Genomic DNA, 21,891 nt, shown 5'->3' with positions numbered 1-21,891 from the left:
AAGTTGTATTTTAGGAGAACCAAAATGAGCTTCACTTTTAAACAAAACTAGCTGCTGTGGACCCGTTGGGTCCAAACCTCTCCTGCATTGGTGTAGCACCCTCCCCTCCCCCACCCCCACTTCCCCTCCCCCACCCCCACTTCCCCTCCCCCACCCCCCCTTCCCCTCCCCCACCCCCCCTTCCCCTCACCACCCCCCCACTCACCCCCCTTCCCCTCACCCCCCCCCACTCCATCCCCCCTCAACCCCCATTTCCCTTTTCCAGCTTTCTTCCTGTTACTACCATCAGTCTGAAGAAGGATCACCCATCAACTCTCTCCATAGATGCTGCCTGACTCACTGAGTTACTCCAACACTTTGTGTTTTGTTCAACTTTTTGAAATAATTTTTTGAGTGCAGGTAAACCTGGCAATAAGAAGTAACAACCATTCAAAAACAATTCTCGGGGGATTACCAGCTTTGATTAGAAAGACTCCGAGCTCTGCAGGGTTTTGTTGAGCACCTGGCAAACAAAATTCCAGGAGATCAATCAATTAATTAATTAACTATTTATGTATGCATTAATTAATGAATAATTATTTGTGCATTAATGTCCTGCAGCACCAAAAGACCAAACACCCTCGACCATTGCTTTTCCGTCATCAAAGATGGGCAGTACAGTGGCGCAGCTGGTAGAGCCACTGCCTCACAACTCCAGAGACCCGAGTTCGATCCTAACCTTGGGTGCTGTCTGTGCGGAGTTTCCATGTTCTCCCTGTAACCACGTGGGTTTCATCCAGGTGCTCCAGTTTCTTCCCACATCCCACTGCGGGTTTGTAGATTAAATGGCCTCTGCAAATTGTCCCTAGCGTGTAGGAAGTGGATGCAAAAGTGGGACAACATAGAACTACTATGAACAAGTGATCAATGGTGCAGGTTGATCCGGTGGGCCGAATGGCCTGTTTCCACGCTATATCTCTCGAAATTCTAAACTAAAAATGCCTAAATCTCCATCCCTTGCCCTTGCTTTGGGAATTCTGACCTCTTGACTGTGCCCCTTCCTCCTGCGTACAGGCAGCAACTGAAGAGCGCAGCCACAGCGGTGAGGATTGCACAGGGGAGGCAGAGCAGCGATTGCTTGAAGTTGGTAAACTGGCGATGTTCAAGTACATGGCAAGGGATCTGAAAGAATACACCACGGTTGTTACCGACCACAAAGAAATGTGTGGAGCATCAAAACCATCCAAATGTTCCCCATCCAAAAGCCTTGGTTGCACCAGGAGGTTCATAATCTTCTGAGGACCAGATCTCGGGCATTCAAACCTGACGACACACAAGGTCGTACAAGGTCCAGGTCCTACCTCAATAAGGCCATCAAAAAGGCTAAAAGAGACTTTTGCTCTAAATGCAAGGATGAGACGGACAACGGCAGCTGTGGCAGGGCTTGCACAACATCACTTCCTGCAATGCAAAACTCACTGGCAGCTCAAGTGACTGAGAGGCAGCATTCCTCGATGAGTTCAATGTGATCTACGCACACTTCAAAATGGTGAATAGTGATGTGCTTTCTTGGGCCTCCATATCCCCCAACACTTCCTGACTGTATCCAAGGTTTGTTTTCAGTGCGGGAGAGCAGGTATCCACTCGGGAAATTATATGTTTGAAAAAAAGAGGGCAAGGACAAATGTGAAAAATAGATGTGTGACTGTTAAAGGGGTCAATTTATGGAATAGTTGCAACAATGAATTAAAAGAGTGTAGTAATATGTGTAAATTTAAGAAAATGTTCAAAAACATTATATTTGAAAGATACAAAATATGTGATCAGCACTGAGAAATGACTGACATGACAGAAATTATGTTTCTTGATTATATTTGTGTTTCTTTCTTTGTTTTGTTTATCTGCTATGACTTATGATGTTGTGTTTTTAATTATATTTTGTTTTGTTTTGTTTCACTGCTATTTTGGCTAGTTAGGGTAATGCTTTAAGCATTAAGGGTAGGCACAATAAGCTTTGGCTTCTGCCTACACCTTTTTTTTTCGGTCACAGAATATCATGTGTGATTATATTGTTTTATTTTTGATATAATGATTTCGTACTATTTAACTTTCACAATAATCTCAGTCATCAAGGCCGATGTCAGAAGATCGTTCATGAGGGTGAATCCACAGAAAGCGTCTGGATCTGATGGTAAACCTGGTAGCTTTCTCAAAACCTGCACAGACCAACTGGATGAAGTTTTTGCGATAAAGGAATATATTATTGTATCCCTTTTCATCTGGATCCTCGACTTCCTTATCAACATAACATAATTGGTATGAATTGGCAATAGCACTTCCTCCTCGAAAACCATCAGCACAGGGGCACCTCAAAGCTTTGTGCTCAGTCACTTGTTCTATTCAATCTATGCCCTTGACTGTGTAGCCGGACACAGTTCCAACTCCATCTTTAAATTTGCAAATACTACCACCATTCTTAGAATTACGGCTAATGATGAGAAAATGTAAAGGAGGGAGATTGATCGTCTGATTCAATAGTGCTAGAACAACAATCTTGCTCTCAACATCAATAAGATCAGCTGTTGACTTTAGAAGAGAAAGGCTTAGGATCCAAGAACCTGTCGTCATCATTGGACCGGTGGTGAGAGATTCAACAATTCGACGTTCCAGGGGGTGCACATCTCGGAGGATCTGTCCTGGAACCATCATATTGATGCACTGATCAAGAAATCTTATCCACGCCTCTGCTTCCTGAGAAGATTGAGGAGGTTCGGTAAGTTGATGGATGTTCACTTGAACTTCTACAAGTGTACAATAGAGAGCATATTGACTGGTAATATCATGGTCTGTTTTGGTATGCCCAGGATCGATGAAGGTTACAGAAACCAGTGGACACCGCCCGGTCCATCATTGGGACTGACCTCCGCACCATCGAAAGGATCTCTAGGAGGCGCTGCCTCAATAAGGCTGCTAGCATCATGAAGGACCCACATCATAGTGGCCATGCTCACTCCTGCCATCGGGAAAAAGGTGCAGGAGTCTGTAAAGCTATACATCCGGGTTCAGGAACAGCTTCCTCCCAACAACCATCAGGCTATTGAACACTCCAGACACCAACTAAACTCCAAACTACAAACTCTCATGGTGGCACTCTTGATTTGGGGCTTTTTTGTTTTGTTTTGCACGAATATTGTATTTTTATTATTTATACTTTTTTTGTCTGTTTTATAATGTTATTTATTGAATACTAATTTTACAAACCTGTAAAGCTGCTGCAAGTACAAATTTCATTGTTCTGTTTCAGTACATGTAACAATTTTGACTCTCATGGCAACCAGACTCATTCCTTCATTTCTTAAGCATTTCAGGAAAAGCATTTCTTCTTCATTTTCAGTTGCTTTTGGTGCCTTACAAGAGCATTAAAAGAAATTAAATTGGAGAGGCGTTGAGGCGGGGGAAGGGTGTCTTATCCACATACTGTCTAATTCCCATGTTCCCCAAATTCTCTCCATTTACCTGTGATGCATTCCGAGGTAGAGAATTCCAAAGATCTATAATCCTTTGCATTTCTCCTTCTCCTGCTCCTAATAGAACAATCCTTTTCCCCAGAGGATGTCCCCTAATCTTGACTCTCCACTCTCAACATCTATCTTGACACTTTCAAACATGTTTATTATTCATACTTGTCATATCATGTTGCTGGTGGTTAAATCCTTCAATTGCAATCCACTTCTCTGCAATGCTTGCCTCACTATGGAACCTTTTATGACCATGTATGGGGAATAACTGGGTGAATACGGTGATAAAGAAATAGATAAGCTGGACAGAGTGCTGAGAAGATTTACGAGGATGTTGCCAGGACTTGTGGGCCTGACCAATAAGGAGAGAGTGACAGGCTAGGACTTTACTCCTTGAAGGGCACGAGGCTGAAGGGTGTATACAATCATGAGGGGGTAGATAAGGACAGTGCACAGTGTCTTGTACCCACACTAGAGTAATCTAACATCAGAATTTATAGGTTTAAGACATGAGGGGAAATATTTAAAAGGAACCTAAGCGGCAGCTTCTCACACAGAGGGTGATGGATATATGGAACACGCTACCAGAGGAGGTGGGTGAGGCAGGTACTATAACATTTAAAAGCATTAGATCAAGTGCATGGATAGGAAAGGTTTAGAGGGATATTGGCCAAACGCAGCAGGTAGAATGAGCATAGATGGGGCATTTTGGTTGGCATGGACTAGTTGGGCCAAAGGGCCTGTCTCTGTGCTCTCTTACAGGAGGCTGAAGCGTGTATAAAATCATGAGGGGGTAGATAGGGAGAATGCTCAGTCTTTTACCCAGAGTAGGGTAATCCAGAAACAGAGGACATGGGTTTAAGGCGAGAGGGGAAAGATTTAATAGGAACATGAGCCAGCTTCTCACACAGAGGGTGGTGAGTATATGGAACACTCTGCGAGAGGAGATAGTTGAGGCAGGTACTATAGCATTTAAAAGACATTCAAATAGGTACATAAATAGGAAAGCTTTAGAGGGATATGGGCCAAATGTGGGCAGGTGGGACTAACATCGATGGGGCATCTTGGTCAGTATGGGCAAGGTTGGGCCGAAGGACCTGTTTCAATGTTTTATGACGTTATAACTCATATCCAGCTCCATCTTAACATCAATGTTCTCAATCTCTCCAATATCTCTAAATTGTCACGTTAGTCAATTAACATCCATGAATAGATGAGCAAATGTTTCATCCCATTCATTATAGCGTAAACCAATGTAGCTGTTTTTACCTCTCATCATAAACAACCTTTGCCTTCCACTCCATCCCTTCTCTGGAAACTGAAGACTGAACCAGCCTATTTGCAATCTGCAAATGAGCTTCCATCCACATATACACTCCATCACCTTCTGAAAACTTCTGCATTTGTCTGTCTCTTCTTCCAGTGAAACCCTCATCCTTGCAGATATCATAATTCCAATCCATAATGCAAACCTAATGCACATTGTAAACCTCTCCCTGTCTGGTCTCTATAAATATGAGGCCAGCCAATACTTTGGGCCCCTGTCTTGATGCATCAAATCCTTATATAATTTACTCCAATGTTTCAGTTTTTAAAAACTCACCGTTGTTACTCCAGCACTTCTGTGTATTTGTTTGTAAACCAGCATTGGCAGTTTCTTGTTTCTCTCTTTAATATTGTCAGCTTTCTTTTCAAATCACTCCATAGGCTCACACCTCCCCATTTCTGCAACCTTGTATGATGTCAGAACCTCTTTATTTCCAGTCTGTGATCTTCCCCAAATTGAATCATACACTCAGTTGCCAACATCCTAAATTCTGGAAATGCATTTCTAAATCTTTACCTTTTCCCTTCTCCCCAGGTGTTTTCTTAAAACCTGCCTTGGATCTGATCTTTGGTGCTCTTTATCCCAGTACTCTCATGTAGCTCAGTGTCAGATTCTATTTCTATCACTCCTGTGAAATGCCTTGCTACTGGTACGACACAGTGGCACAAACATAAGTGGTGCTGATTAACAACTCCAAGGACTCGGGTACAATTTTGTGCATTTTCTACATTCTCTCCATGACCATGTGGGTTTCTTCCCATGTGCCAAAGATGGTAGGTTAATCGGTGACTGTAAATTACCCCATGGTCGGTTAATGGGAAAGAGAATCAGAGGAGTTAATAGGCATGTGTGAGCAACACTAACTTGCAGGGGTACAGGTACGTAAGGAACTTAACAATGGAACCAAAGAGATTGCCTGCTAGGAGTTGACACAGACTCAATGGGCTGAATGGCCTCCTTCTGCATTCTAATATGTGAAAAATATCTAACTATATTAAATATAAATAAATATCAATTAACATTGAAGCAGGAAATGGTTATTTGATATACAGATCAAATTATACAGGAACAAAATACAGATCAAAGGGCATAGATATATCATGAGAAGAGAAAGATTTAATAGGGAACTGAGGGGCAACCTTGTCACACAGAGGGTGGCATGTAGATGGAAAAAGCTGCCAGAGAGAGTGATAGAGGCGGGTACAATTACAACAATTAAAAGATACTTGATATTACAGAGAGAAAAGGTTTGGAGGGTTGTGGGCAAACACAAACAGTTTAACTTGATTAAGCAACTTGGTCAACATGGATATGTTAGACTAAGGGCCTGTTTCCAAGCTGTATAGATCTATGATTCTATTTGCATATAATCTTACTTAATTGGCTTTCAAGTGTGCTCCAGTACCATGTTTATAGTCCAATGCAGGTCTCAACCCTAAACATTCGTTATCCCTTTCCCTTCACAGATGCTACCTGACCAGCTGACTTCATCCAACAGTTTGACGCAATGCTCGCATTTATTTCAAGAGGGCTAGAATACAAAACAGGGATGTAATGCTGAGGCTCTATAAGGTGCTGGTAAGGCCGCAATTGAAGCATTGTGAGTAATTGTGGGCAGCATATCTGAGGAAGGAAATGCTGGCCCTTGAGAGGGTCCAGAGGAGGTTTACAAGAATGATCCCAGGAATGAGTGGGTTAACATATGATGAGAGTTTGTCGGCACTGGGCCTGTACTCGCTGGAGTTTAGAAGAATGAGGTGGGACCTCATTGAAACATTCCAAATAGTGAAAGGCTTGGATAGAGTGGATGTGGTGAGGATGTTTCCACTAGAGGGAGAGTCTAGGACTAGAGGTCATAGTCTCAGAATTAAAGGACGTTCCTTTAGGAAGGAAATGAGAAGGAATTTCGGTAGTCAGAGGGTGGTGAATCTGTGGAATTCTTTGCCACAGAAAGTTGTGGAGGCCAAGTCAGTGGATATTTTTAAGGCAGAGATAGATAGATTCTTGATTAGTACGGGGGTTATGGGGAGAAGGCAGGAGAATGGGGTTAGGAGGGAGAGATCTGCCATGATTGAATGGCAGAGTAGACTTGATGGGCCAAATGGCCTAATTCTGCTCCAATCACTTATGATCTTATGAAACCAATTCTGCTCCAATCACTTATGACCTAATGATGTTCGCTCTAGAACCCAGCACCTGCAGTCTTCTGTATCTTTGGTTTTGTAGAGTGAGTCAAAGAGAGATACAGCACAAATATTTTAGCCCATTGAGTCTGCACAAATCATCAATTGCCCATTTACACTAATCTTAAATGTTTCTATTTTTTTTAATTCTCCCCACGTTCTCTTTAACTTCCCCTACATTCTACCATCCATCGACACACTAGAGGCAATTTACAGCAACCAATATCAACCAGCAAGTCTTTGAGATGTGGGAGGAAACTGGAGAACCTGGAAAAAATCACAAGGTCACAAGGAGAATGTACAAACTCTCACACAGGCAGCACCTGAGGTCAGGATTGAAGCTGTATCTCCGGCCTATGAAGCAGCGACTTTACCAGCTATGCCGCTGTGCTGCCCGTTAGTGTTAACAGAATTCTGGAGTGTATGTAGTTTTCATGTATCACAATGTACTTGTCAGCTGACAGACGGTGGGGAGGGCAGAGGTGGGGAAGCTGTCTATCTCAACAGTGTCAATAACTATTATTATGCTGACTTTCATCCTATTTCAAGCCAGGTGTCCACTTATCTGTTCCAAATACCCTTTCTAGTTTTGGTTGATCAAAACAGTATATTTGAGCTTAATAACTTTCCCAGCACAAGATTTATGACCATCTTCCAACAGATCTCAGGCAGACTCCTCAGCTTAGACTTGTTGAGATGCTGACTACAATATTATTGTTTAGAACTGCTGCTTCCTCTCGAGTCTCTTAATGACTGCAGTCATTCAAACATTTTAAGAACAGCTTGGATGTTCAATAGAGTATTTTTGTTAAATACAGGTCACAGAGTTCCAACTTCCTGCTTATTCAGCAAAGCATAGAAATAAAACATACTTTTCTCAGATAAAGAAAGTAACTTTCCTCAATTTAAATAGGCATATTAGGACATTTTTTTAATAAACAATTTCATTTTGAGCTCAGCATGCAATGTGTTTTATTATCAAGCAACTATGTTGTCAGGTGCAAGCAGGCAAAGATTGATTGGCATATTTTCCAAGAAAGGCAATAGGCAAACTGGGCAATATGGCTGCTCTGTGATATCAATACACACTTAACACGGTACCAGGCCAGTGCACAAATATCAAACACAAGTTTCACAAACAACAAACACAACTTACCACACTGATACCTTCAAACTTCAACCTCAAAATAAAAGTAACAACTAAAAAAGTAAATATTCGGTTCTTCCAAACACCAACTCAAAATGAAAGTAACAACTTAAAAAGTAAATATTCGGTTCTTCCAAACACCAACTTCCAAACACCAACCAACTACAACTTTAGATATGGAGTTCTCAGAAAGTCTGTCACCTTGTGCTTTGTATCAACAAGAAACACAGAATATCGTAGGACATAGTGTCATTTGAAGCCATTCCAGAAATCTCTGGCAAAACACATGTAACCAATGCTACAAATACGGAGAGACAACATGATTCACATAATGTCCTTAGAAGATGGACATTGGCACGCTTATTTTATGTGGCAGCACGTAGCCCCTTGAAGAAGTGCCAATGAATCCCTTCCTATGTGGTGATTGTCCTTCACCACGCCATGGGGAAGTTCCAAGAATTTCATCCAATGACAATTAAGAAACGGCAGTTTACTTTGAAATAACGATGGTGTGCAACATGATTGGAAATTTTGCTAGTGATGTTTCTTTACATCTGCAGTTCTTTTTGCTAGAAGCTAGGGTTTTGGTAGATTTTATCATAGAAACCATGGGACGTTTATGTGAATGTTATGGTTTGTTCATGCTGCAACAGTCTGGAGAATGGGGTGTCAATGAACTTGCTCGTGTTGTCTTGGATGATACCAAGCTCCTCGAATGGTGCTGGACCTGTACAGGGAAGCCATGAGTATTCCAGTCATGTTATTGATAGGGCTAGAGAGACAGGGGATGGATGATTCATTGTTGCATGCTTGCTCCTATGGCTACAGCATTTCAATGACTAGTTCTCTCAAGCTTTTGGTGAACGATGTATCTGCCACAGCTCCCTGATCATTCTCTACCCTCCAAGGATTCTGAAAGAGGGCTTGACAATATTAATTCCATTCAGTCTCAAGGTAATATAGTTAAACTTCCTCTTGTTAGAGATGGCCACTGGTTGGCACATATTGCTTGGCAATTTTCAGTCGAAGTCTGGGTGTAGTCCAGATCCAGACAAAGCAGCTAAAGATCAGTGGATCTTTGACAATACCCAGGAAGACAACAACAAGAGGCAACAAAAAAAAAGAGAAAGATCGATGGATTTTGAATAAGCAAAAATGGTTAAAACTCCAGAGAAATGTGTACCAATTCTAGCCCTGCATTTTTGAAAATGACATCCTTCCAATAATATGTCAACTCATTACTCCATCCTTTAAAATGGCAGAAAAGATCACAAGACACTATTCCAAGAAGTTGCAATGTTAGGCTGAGTATTCTGGCTGATCCTTCCAACAACCCATCAAAAAAGAGATTATCTAGTCATTATCACTTTTGCTGTTTGTGGGAGTTTGTTAATCAATAATTACCCATTACCTGCTACATCTCCCAACTCAGTTAAGCTCCAAAGCGTCTTCATTGAAAACATCCATAAGCTCTTTGCAACGAAAAGGGTTATGAAAAGTATTCAACAAGGGCAAGTCTTTCTTTCAGATGTTTAATGTGGGGAAAACTGAGCTCAGCTTCTTTGGAACATAAATTTTCTTTAAATACCAGAATTTCTCCTTGATGTACTGGAGACGTATGTCACTTACACCAACAGTTTAATTTGTTAATTTACAACAAACACACAGTTCACTGAATTGCACTCCACCAGTGACAATACACTTTGTTTACTTTGAAAGATTCCATACATGAAATAAGAATAAAAATTTACAACGAGTTTGCATTTTATTGAATAGGTCAGAATTAATTAATTTTATCAGAGGATAAAAGTATGGCCCAGTGTAGTCCCAGAGCCCATTATTTTGTTTGTTTCAGAGTTGCTCTGAGTTGGGGAGCGGGAGTTGGAAAAAATTAGCGGGAATCATCAGTGGAAGAACATTTTAGAAACAGTGATCACAACCCCATAGGTTTTAAGATAGTTGTAAAGAAAGATAAGTCTGGATCTTGGGGGAACCTACTAAATTAGAAGGCAGATTACGACATTATTAGATGACATTATGAGGAGCTAGGAAGAGTAATTTGGGAGCAGTTGTTCTTGGTAAGTACACATCTGACATGTGGGAGTTATTTAAAAGCCAGCTGATCAGAGTTCAGAACTGACATGTAAGAAGGAGGGTTAAGGGTGGCAAAATAATGGAACATTAGATGTCCAGAGGTTGTAAATATGGTCAAAAAGAAAAAAGCATATGTAAAGTTTTATGTTTAAAGATACAGCGTGGAAACAGGCCCCTCGGCCTACAGAGTCCATGCCGACCATCGATCACCCATACACCAGTTCTATGCTATTCCACTTTTACAACCGACACACGAGAATCAATTTACAGAAGACATTTAACCTGCAAACCTGCATATCTTTGGAATATGGGAGGAAACTGATCACAGTACAAATTCCGCACAAAGAGCGCCCATATTAGGATTGAACCCGGTTCTCTGGTGCTGTGAGGCAGCAGCTCTATCTACCACATCGCCACTGTGCAGCCCTTAGAAAAATGAAATCAGACAGGGCCTTTCAGGAATATAAAGCAAAAAGGGAAGAATTCAAGTGGCCAAAAGGAACAATGACATGTCCAAGGCGAATCAAATTAAAGTAAATCCCACCACGTTTTATATGTACATTAAACACAAGCGGGTGACCAAGGGAAGGGAAGACCACTTAAGCATAAAGGAGGGAATTTATGCTTGGGTGTCAAAGAATAGTGGGAGGTATTATTTTTCATCTGTATTCACCAAGGAGAAAGGCGTAAAGAGAGTGATACAGCAAGGAAACAGGTCCCTCGGCCCAACTTGCGATGCCGATCAAAATGCCGACCAAAATGCCCTATTTTGTTCAACCTGCCTGTGTTTGGCCCATATCCCGCTAAACCTTTTCTACTTATGCACCGATCCAAATATCTTTAAAATGTTGCTAAGGTACCTGCCTCAACCACCTCCTCCATATACCCACCACCTTCTGTGTGAAAAAGTTGCCCATCGGGTTCCTATTATATATTTCCCTGCACCTTAAACCTATGCCCTCTGGTTCTATGTAAAAGACTGTGCATTCACCCTATCTATCCCCCTCGTGATTTTATACATCTCTATAAGAACCCCCATCAGCAGAGAAGGTTTGCATGAATGATGCCCGGATTAGAGGTTTTCAACTACAAGGAGTGGTTGGATAGTCTTGGATTGTTTTCTCTGGAATATCAGAGGTTGAGGGTAGACTTCGTAGAAATATATAAAATGATGAGAGGCATAGACAGGATAGACAGTCAGAACCTTTTCCCTGGGTGGAAATGTCCAACACTAGATGGCATAGCTATATGAGAGTGGGAAAGTTTAATGGAGATTTTTTACACAGAGTGTGGTGGGTGCTGGAACATTCTTCCAGAGGTGATGGTGAAGGCAAATACAATAGTGGCATTTAAGAGGCTCTTAGATAGACACATGAAATATGCAGGAAGAGGGATATGGATTACGTGTAAACAGAGGAGATTGGTTTAACTTGGCATCCTGTTCGGCATGGACATTTTAGGCTGAATGGCCAGTTTATTTGCTGCAACTGTTCTATATCCATAACTATGATAATGGAAGACCAATGTCAGGGTATGAGAAAAACCGGGAAAGGGCTTTTAGTACCAGATTGGGTAAATTTCTGGTGGGAAATGATTTTGCTTCGCAATGCTTTGACGTTTCAAACAAAATACAATTAAGATCTAGATTGTAGTACAGGTACTCTATTAACACGACTTTTAAGTGCTGTCTGTATTATGTGGCATTCCTTTCATTTTTAAGGAATCAGCTACTATTTGTTGATTTACAGATAAGAGTTTAATCTGAGCAAGTGTGTGGTGTTACACTTTGAGGGAAAAATATACAATTAATGGCATGACCCTTAACAGCATTTATATCTAATTTGCTTTCTCATTCCCATTAATAACTTTTCTGTCCTGGGCCTTTTCCTTTCCTAGATTGAGGTTAACTTGGAGGAATAGCATCTCATATTCCGCTTGGGTAGTTTACAACCCAACGGTAGGAACACTGCATTCTCCAATTTTAGCGAACTTACCTTCAAAAAACCCGCTCCCCCCTTTCTTCCCTATACTCCATCTGGATGTGCACCCATTTCTTCCTTTCTTCGTACCTCTGTCCACTTCCACCTCTATTCCTTCCTCTGGCTTCAAATCTCACACCTCTTCTATCCTAATCTCACACTTTTTGTGTTTTCACCTCTGTCCTTTGTCCCACCATCTGCCAATCAAAAAGCTCCCCCACCTGCATCAACCTATTGCCAGGCTCTCACCCACCCCCACCTCTCTTCCAGCTTTCTCTTCCCTACTACAATCTGTCAGAAGTAGAAACAAGGATCTGCAGATGTTGGCTTCCAAAATATGATAGTGCAGCGGGTCAGACTGCATCTCTGGAAATGGTTTAGGTCAATACCCTTCTTCAGACTGATTGCGGATGGGGGGGAGGGGGGTAGAAAAAATTGGACGAGAGGAGGGGAAGGACAAAATGTAGAAGGCAATAGGTGAACACAGGCATGGGGGGGGGGGTTGATAGGCAAATGGTTGGACAAAGGCCAGTGATGTAAAACAGGTGTTGTGAAGCCTGAGAAAGGAATGTAGATGAAGGGGCAAGGGAGATAGACAATAGACAATAGGTGCAGGAGTAGGCCATTCAGCCCTTCGAGCCAGCACCGCCATTCAATGCGATCATGGCTGATCACTCTCAATCAGTACCCCGTTCCTGCCTTCTCCCCATACCCCCTCACTCCGCTATCCTTAAGAGCTCTATCCAGCTCTTTCTTGAAAGCATCCAACGAACTGGCCTCCACTGCCTTCTGAGGCAGAGAATTCCACACCTTCACCACTCTCTGACTGAAAAAGTTCTTCCTCATCCCCGTTCTAAATGGCCTACCCCTTATTCTTAAACTGTGGCCCCTTGTTCTGGACTCCCCCAACATTGGGAACATGTTTCCTGCCTATAATGTGTCCAATCCCCTAATTATCTTATATGTTTCAATAAGATCCCCCCTCATCCTTCTAAATTCCAGTGTATACAAGCCCAATCGCTCCAGCCTTTCAACATACGACAGTCCCGCCATTCCGGGAATTAACCTAGTGAACCTACGCTGCACGCCCTCCATAGCAAGAATATCCTTCCTCAAATTTGGAGACCAAAACTGCACACAGTACTCCAGGTGCGGTCTCACCAGGGCCCGGTACAACTGTAGAAGGACCTCTTTGCTCCTATACTCAACTCCTCTTGTTATGAAGGCCAACATTCCATTGGCTTTCTTCACTGCCTGCTGTACCTGCATGCTTCCTTTCATTGACTGATGCACTAGGACACCCAGATCTCGTTGAACTCACCCTCCTCCTAACTTGACACCATTCAGATAATAATCTGCCTTTCTATTCTTACTTCCAAAGTGAATTACCTCACACTTATCTACATTAAACTGCATCTGCCATGTATCCGCCCACTCACACAACCTGTCCAAGTCACCCTGCAGCTTTATTGCATCTTCCTCACAATTCACACTACTCCCCAGCTTAGTATCATCTGCAAATTTGCTAATGGTACTTTTAATCCCATCGTCTAAGTCATTAATGTATATCGTAAATAGCTGGGGTCCCAGCACCGAACCTTGAGGTACCCCACTGGTCACTGCCTCCCATTCCGAAAGGGACCCATTTATCCCCACTCTTTGCTTTCTGTCTGTCAACCAATTTTCTATCCATGTCAGTACCCTACCCCCAATACCATGTGCCCTAATTTTGCCCACTAATCTCCTATGTGGGACCTTGTCGAAGGTGTAAGTTCAGGAGGGGCATGTGGGGGGGGGGGGGGGGGGGGGGGGAGAAAGGGGGAGGGAAAAAATGGAGGGGAAGGGGGTATGGTTGTTAGTGGTTACCTAAAACCAAGAATTTAATGTTCATACTATTGGGTTTAAGCTACCCAAGCAGAATATGAGGTGCTGTTTCTCCAGTTTGCGTGTGGCTTCACTCAGGCAATGGAGGAGTCCCAGGACAGATTGGATCTTCCAGTTGCTAACCATTTTAACTCCCCTTAACATTCCCATATACTCCTTTCTGTCCTGGGCCTCCTTCATTGCCAGAGTGAGGCCACATGTAAAATTGTAGGAGTAGCGCCTTGTATTGCGCTTGGGTAGCTTACAATCCAATGGCAAGAACATTGAATTCTCCAATTTTGGGTAACCTCTAACCCCTCCCCATCCTCTTTCATCCGCACCACCACTCCTCTGTTCCCACCTGGATTCTTACCTATTTCTCCCCTCCCCCTCCACCTACAATCCTTTCTCTGGCTTCATAATTCACTATTCTTCAATCCTTTTGACTTAGACCTTTTGTTTTTTTCATCTACTGCCTTAGATCAACCATCTTTCCATTAAACCCACCCCCCTCTCACCTGTGTAGGAAAGAACTGCAGATGCTGGTTTAAATCGAAGATAGACACAAAATGCTGGAGTAACTCAGCGGGACAGGCAGCATCTCTGGAGAAAAGGAATGGGTGACGTTTCGGGTCGATACCCTTTTTCATTCCTTCTCTCACCTGAATCTGAATTACCTTTATTGTCATTCAAAATGAATTGAACGAAAATCATTTGCCACGCAGCCACAACAGTAAAGAGTAAAAGACACAAGACACACAATTTTAACACAAACATCCATCACAGTGACTCCTCCAGACACCCCCTCACTGTGATGGAAGGCAAGAAAATTTCTTCTCTCTTCCCCCATGCTTCTCCCACGGACAGATAGTTCGACTTCTGCCGCGGCGACCGAGGCTCCCGACTCGCAAGGAGATGGAAGGTCCCGCGGCTGAGCTGCGCCGGGCAATGAAAAGTCCTGCGGCCGAGCCAAGCCATGAAAAGTCCCGCGGCCGAGCCGGGCGATGGATAGTCCCTTGGCCGAGCCGCGCGATGAAAAGTCCCGCGGCCGAGCCGAGCCGGGAGATTAAAAGTCCCGCGGCCGAGCCACGCCGGGCGATGGAAAGTCCCGCGGCCGAGCCGCGCCGGGCGATGGAAGGCCCCGCGGCCGAGCCGCGCCAGGCCACGGTCCTGCAAGCGGGTCGATCAAGCCCTCCGACGGGGTGGTCGAAGCCGCCACGGCTGGAGCCGGTCGCCAGCCAGGGACATGCAAGCTCCCGATGTTGCAGTCCACAGAGCCCGTGGCCGAGCCTCCGGAGGTAAAGCTGCAGCCTCCGAAAGTCGGCCAGCTCCAAGATGTTAAGTCCTGGCCCTGCGACTGGAGCCCTCAGGATCTATCCCAGCTGGAGGCCGCCCACTCCACGGTGTTAGGCCGCAGCGCCACGGAGATACGACTCGGAAAAGGGTCGCATCTCCGTCGAGGAAGTAATTTTTTTTTAAAAAAGGTTTCCCCCACCACCCCCCACATATACACAGCTAAAAATAGACTACTACAAACATCTAACACTAACACCTAGACAAAAAAAGAAAAAAGACAAACTGCCGGCGCAGCCATCTTGGATGACCTGCAGAATGCAGATGACCTGCGTTCACCTATTTATTACCTGCCGCACATTGTCCCGCTCCCCTCTCTTCCAGCTTTCTTGTCTTTCCCACCCCCCTCCCACAATCAGTCCAAAGAAGGGCCCCAACCCAAAATCTCACCTATATATGTTCTCCAGAGATGCTGCCTGAACAGCTGTGTTACTTCAGCACTTTGTGTTTCCTTAGTTTACTTTTATGGGTAACATGCTGACAAATTTGTAAAGTTAAACTAAATCTAAATTGAGAAAATTCCCCTTTGCATTGGGATATATACAAACAAAAGGATATATCTACATCAATATGAAACATTATCGTCTTCATTTTCCTTCTATATATTTGCTGATATGCAGCTTATAGGTAAATTAAAACTTATCCGAAAAACATAAAAGAATAATCAAAATCAGAACCATTTAGCCAGTGTAACACATTAATGTAAATATAATATACATTTGATACCACAATATTACACCTATAACAGATCCCCATAATGAAGTGGGAAAACAATCCATTATTTTGTTGTGTACACTATATTTCTCCAAAAATGACTGGGAAAGCAAACCAAAAATATGTTGGCATCAAAACCTAAATGGGTAAAGATACATGTTAAAAACCGTTCTTCTGTTTTCCCCTTTCATTTAGAAAACTGGGTGAGGGTTTTATAATCTGGGCCAATAGTACAGGAACCAAAAAGTCACAAGGACTAAGAAAGCAGGCATTTTAGGACATAGCAGACTGGCAACATGAAGCTCGTATTTCACAAGCCTGCAAGAAATGTGAAAAGACAAACATCTTTAACAAAGCGTAAGGGAATGGAAGGAAGGGGGGTGAGAAAGGAAATTTAAAAATGTTAGACAACTCTGGTAATAAAATTAAATTTAGGAAACAAGCAGAAATAATGAGAATATCCATGGTTACCACATAATAATAGTTGAACAGGAGAAGTATGGTATTGAAGAGATTTGCCTTGGTTAATAATAGTGCATTCACAGAAAAAGTGGAACTTGCATCTCGTGGTTGGGAGAATAAGAAATGCATATACCACGGCAGAGAAAACAAAGGTGAGTACCACATCAGAATGATCTTCAGGCTGCAGGACAGGAAAATCAACATAACAAATGGAATATGTCCAGTATCACCAACAACATTGTTTGGCATCCCAATGCGAGAAGTCGGATACAGAACACTGGAGATGTGTTAACGGTGGTCAACAGTAAGCTTACAGCAAGGTTCTTCAAGAACCTTTGAAGGAGGGAGGTACATTAACATTGTGAGGAGAGAGGCACAAGCAAGGGAGAGTTCAGAGAATGGAACTGTAAAATAGCCAGAAACTCAAAACACACTGCATATAAAGCTGCAGAAGTGGGAATTAGGTTTAGGAAATTTATTCTTTGATCGTGCACTTATTGCACTAGGATCAAGAGACGTGGAAACAAGTTATCAAGTGATAAGAATCAGAGTTAATCAGCACTGGATCAGATCCAGTGAAACTGCACAAGAAGTCCAGAGATCATCATAAAGGTGTGGCTGCAGGTTTCGGCAGTAGTGGGGCGCAGAGGCAGTTGCAAAAGCGAGTCGATTGGCATAATCTCCTATTTAATAATGGAACTAAATGAAGAGCATGAGAAGATATATTCACAGCATTATGAGCTACAATGAATGGAAAGCGATAAAAGAAAGACATTTATCTTCAAAAAGGAAGACATTCCATAGCTCCCAACACAAATAGCCGAAAGCACAAGCAAAGCACACCAATGCAACATCAAGGTCATTCCATCATTGATTTGTGGAAAGCATCAGCTACCTTCTCCTAAAACAAAAAATAACTTCATGGTCACTCATTTTCCTCTGATATTACTGTGCGTCCGCGAAGGTTTACCCTCTTAAGACTTCTCCCTGTATCCTAGTGGTTTCCAACATTCTGTTTTTCCCTATTTGGTTCCTTCTTCACACAAAAATGAACTCTTGTGCATCAATCAAACCATTACTATTTCACTGATGGTTGTACACTGCACTCCTCAGCTCAATCTCAACCTTTGTGTACAGCTTCATTATTGTATCTCAATTTCCAGTCAGGCACAAAAAAGGTTTCTTCATAAGTCTAATAACTGCCATATTTTTGCCTTTGACAAAATTGATGCAAGACTTGTACTTTCAATCCTCTAACCAAAATCTTGAGCCTGAGTGGAACTTTGACAGAGCAAACTTTGTCCCTTATAAACTGTTTCCTTTTCATGGGAAATCGTTTCCATATCTCAAAGCTCAAAAACAAAATGTCCACACGTATCTTCAGTATTGGTTCCTTAATCAGACAAGTCAGCACTGGCATTTCCCCACACTGTGGTAACAACCCCTGCAACTACCATCACCTTTATCTATACCATTCCTTCAATAAAGTAAAACATTTCAAAGTACCTCACGGGTGCATTATCAAACAAAGGTGAAACCACATTTGTCTGATAATGCTGTGAAATACTTGGAAATTCTTTACTTTATGTGACACTGCCAGATAAGGTGATGTTAGGAAATAGTCAATGAGATGTGTTTTAAGAAATGTCTTAAAAGGAGGCAAGAATGGGAAATGTGGAGGGTTCCAGGGAAAGTTATCCAGAGTTCAAAATCCTAGCATCTGATGGCTAATGGTTTAGTCAAGGATATTCAGAGTCCACAAGTAGAAGGGAATGTAGAACGTTTGGAAATTTGTATGCTCGGGCAGATAAAAATGAAAGGAATGAGACATGGGAAGTTTTGAAAACAAGGAAGAGAATTTTAAAACCAAGTCTTTTCCAAATTAGAGAAAACTTAGGTCAGCAATCACAGGGGTGGTGTGTGAACTGGATCTGCTGCAAGTTGGGATCCAGACAGCGAAAATTTAAATTACCTCAGGTTCATGGAGAGCGCAACATCTGTGGTCTGAAACAAGAGTATTTGAATGGTCAAATCCAAGGTATTGAGAGTTTCAGCAGCAAATGAGCTAAGGGTCAGTGATGGACAGTAACATCGAATTGGAAGGAGATGGATTGATGCTCTTCTTCTCTGAACAAAATTGGAGAGAATGATAATGGTTTGGTTCAGCTATTGACAATGGTTATGTAGCAGGATAGAAAGAGTACCAATAGCCAGAAATCATGGCAAGGAAACAAACCTAATGGCTTTGCATTGCCCAGTAACGAACTGGAGAAACGTTGATGGTCATTAGTACATTTGTGCTATCTGGCCTGAGGGGCTCCAGGAGGTCATGGTGTGGAAATACCATTGCAGAAGGGGTGGTACAGTGGCACAGCATTAGAACTGCTGCCTCACAGCGCCAGAGATCCGGGTTTGATCCTGACTACGGGTGCTCGTGCGGAGTTTGTACATTTTCCATGTGACCACGTGGGTTTCCTCTGGGTTCTCCGGTTTCTCCCCACATTCCAAAGACGTGCAAGTTTGTAGGTTAATTGGCTTCTATAAATCCTCCAGTGTGTAGGATGCGAAAGTGGAATGAAATAGAACTAGTGTACGGGTGATCAATGGTCAAAGTGGACTCAGTGGGCCGAAGGGCTTCTTGTCACGCTTTATCTCTAAACTAAACAAATTAAGATAGTTCTTTAGCTGTTACTAGACCAACGACAGAATCATGTGAACAAAAATGTCCAAAAGAGACACACCTGCTCAATGATTTTTCTGCTTCCAGCCTCCAATTTTATCTTTGAGATACTTAGAGAAATTGAATTTAGACAAAGTAAAATCCATACTTTAGACTTTAGAGATACAGCACTGAAACAGGCCCTTCGGCCCACTGAGTCTGCGCCAACCAACGTTCACCCCGTACACTAGCGCTATCCTTCACACTAGGAACAATTTTACAATTTTAGCGAAGCCAATTAACCTACAAACCTGTATATCTTTAGAGTGTAGGAGGAAACCAGAGCACCCGAAGAAAGCCCATAATGTCACAAGAAGAAAGTTCAAACTCTGTACAGACAGCATCCATAGTCAGGATCGAACCCGGGTCTCTGGCACTGGAAGGCAGCAACTTTACTGCGGCTCCCTATACAACTCCCATATGCAACTCTTTTAACCAACAAAGCTAACAGAACACTCTTAACTTTTGAGATGGCTCGGAATTCAATAATTGAAAACTGACGCACCAATGCCAATACGGTCACGTGTCATTGCAATTTTAGAATAACTGAAAAGGTTACCCAGGAATTAAAATAAACCAGAGGAAAAAATTGCTACAATTCCCTTTCCTCTGCTCCCCTTGCACGATTAGCAGTCGAGGAGTATACATAAATGTGTTGAATCAATGACCGAATGATCTATGACTCAATAGAATATGGAAAAAAAATGGTTCATCCAGTTTACAGAATGTGGACCTTGATTGGCAAGATTAGCATTTATTTCCCGCCCCCAATGGTCTGGTGTATATGATGAGCGGCCTTCTTGAACGGCTGCTGTCCTTTTGGTGAAGGTGCTCTCACAATTGTAGGGAAGAATTTTTCAGAATTTACTCTCAGTCACAATGAAGGAACAGTGATATTTTTTCAAGTCAGGATGGTGTGCAACTTGGAGGAAAACTTGCAGGTTCATATGTGCCTGCTCAGAGTTTTGCAAAGTGCTGTCAGATAAACTTGGTTGAGTAACTGCAGTACATGTTATAGATGGTACACAAGGCAGCCACTCTGCACCAGCAGTGAATGATATAAATGTGTCGGGTGGTCAATGGAGTGTGGAATGCTTTGTCCTGGATGGTATCAAGTTTTTTTCAGCGCTGTTGAAGCTGCATACACATGGACAAGTGAAGAATACTCCATCTCACCCCTGATCTCTGCCTTGTAAATCATGGAAAGGCCTTGTCAGGAAGGGGAGTCAGGAAGTAGACCATTCACCACAAGCTACCCAACCTCTGACCTGCTCCGTTTATGTGGCTGGTCCAGTTGAGTTTTTGGTCAATGATAATCTTCCAGAATTTTGAGGATGAAGGATTTAATGATTGCAATGCCATTGAATGGCAAGGGCAGGTGGTAATATTCTCTTTTTGGATGTGTTCATTGCTTGGCAATTATGGATTTTCAAATCAGCAATTATACGCAAAAGCTAATGAATAATGATAAAATAAAAGTTACAGGACCAGGAAAATAGCAAACACAAAGCATGCACGTGGCTAAGACAAATATTGCAGCATATACAATCTGCATCAATTCAAATGATGTTTGCAGGTATTACCATAAAATCACCGAATAGTAGTGGCTATCTGCCACGTTTTATGGAGGAACCATGTTTTGAGGCCTGAGCCAGAAATCTATAAGCCATAGCTAGTTGTGACGTCATTCAGTGTACGCTTGTTCTGCTATAACAGTTCTGGCACTGAATGCAGCCAAACTGCACTTCATACAAATGCAAGCGTAGCAGCAAACACTTAGAAGCCATCAACAATCCAAGCAAGCACCGAAAAAAGATCAAAGAAATCTAATTCTCATAATTTTAAAGAAGCTAGACAGCAGCCATATTGCCCATTTTCCTACACACCATCACCCAGTGTTTAGCATTTAACAGAATTCACCACTTATGATTGCCCAATTATTAATCACCTTCTTAGATTGTCATTATCTATAACAAGAATAATACCATCAATTGAAGCCTGCTGATGGGGGATTTTACGTTTGACGTAATCGTGGTCAATCGGTGTGGCTGTGTAAAGTGGGGATGTCAGACCTGGACCTGAGGTAAGGTTTCCTTGACCTTGCACGGTTCCACCTGAAGAATGGGAGTCTTCATCGTTTATACAGGACTTTTCCCTGAAGAAGACATAAGAGAATAAAAGAGACGCTGTAATGTAGAACTTCATAATAACCACGATTCATTATCTAAATATTTTCTTGGTGCAAATGGAATAGAAATGTTTGCATGTGTGGAACAACACAGACACCTTTGTGAAACAGTAGCCACAACTTCGGGAGCAGCACAGAATCCGCAATGTCACATATTTACCACAAGGTGCCACTAACGTGCTGCGGAGTACAACCACGGCCCTGGTTTTGCTAGCAACTCCTCATGGGGTTTACCTGTGCAATTGTCAGGCGTTTAGGCCTACAATGCATTTACGGGAGAGTTGACCTTACCGGCTGCTGACTGTTTCTCACTGTGGTTCAGTGGCCCATTGAGTCCAATATTGGAATGATATTGAAGTCTATGT

At 42.5% G+C, this 21,891-nt stretch overlaps 1 protein-coding gene across 4 annotated transcripts in view; it reads right to left on the bottom strand.

The window, feature by feature from the left end:
- Positions 1 to 21,891, bottom strand: part of cabin1 (calcineurin binding protein 1) — a 220,037-nt gene that overhangs the window by 138,279 nt on the left and 59,867 nt on the right. For 3 of the 4 annotated variants that reach the window (XM_078421329.1, XM_078421330.1, XM_078421332.1), the window contains one exon: positions 21,324 to 21,493. In XM_078421329.1, coding sequence (XP_078277455.1) covers positions 21,324 to 21,493 — 170 coding nt within the window. The remainder of the gene's footprint in view (positions 1 to 21,323; positions 21,494 to 21,891) is intronic. The other variant, XM_078421331.1, reaches the window with a different exon arrangement.

The sequence above is a fragment of the Rhinoraja longicauda genome, chromosome 25 (assembly GCF_053455715.1).
Source record: "Rhinoraja longicauda isolate Sanriku21f chromosome 25, sRhiLon1.1, whole genome shotgun sequence".
NCBI classification, from domain to species: Eukaryota; Metazoa; Chordata; class Chondrichthyes; order Rajiformes; family Arhynchobatidae; genus Rhinoraja; species Rhinoraja longicauda.
Note: the sequence above shows the minus strand (reverse complement) of the source record. Positions and strands in the feature narration are given on the sequence as shown.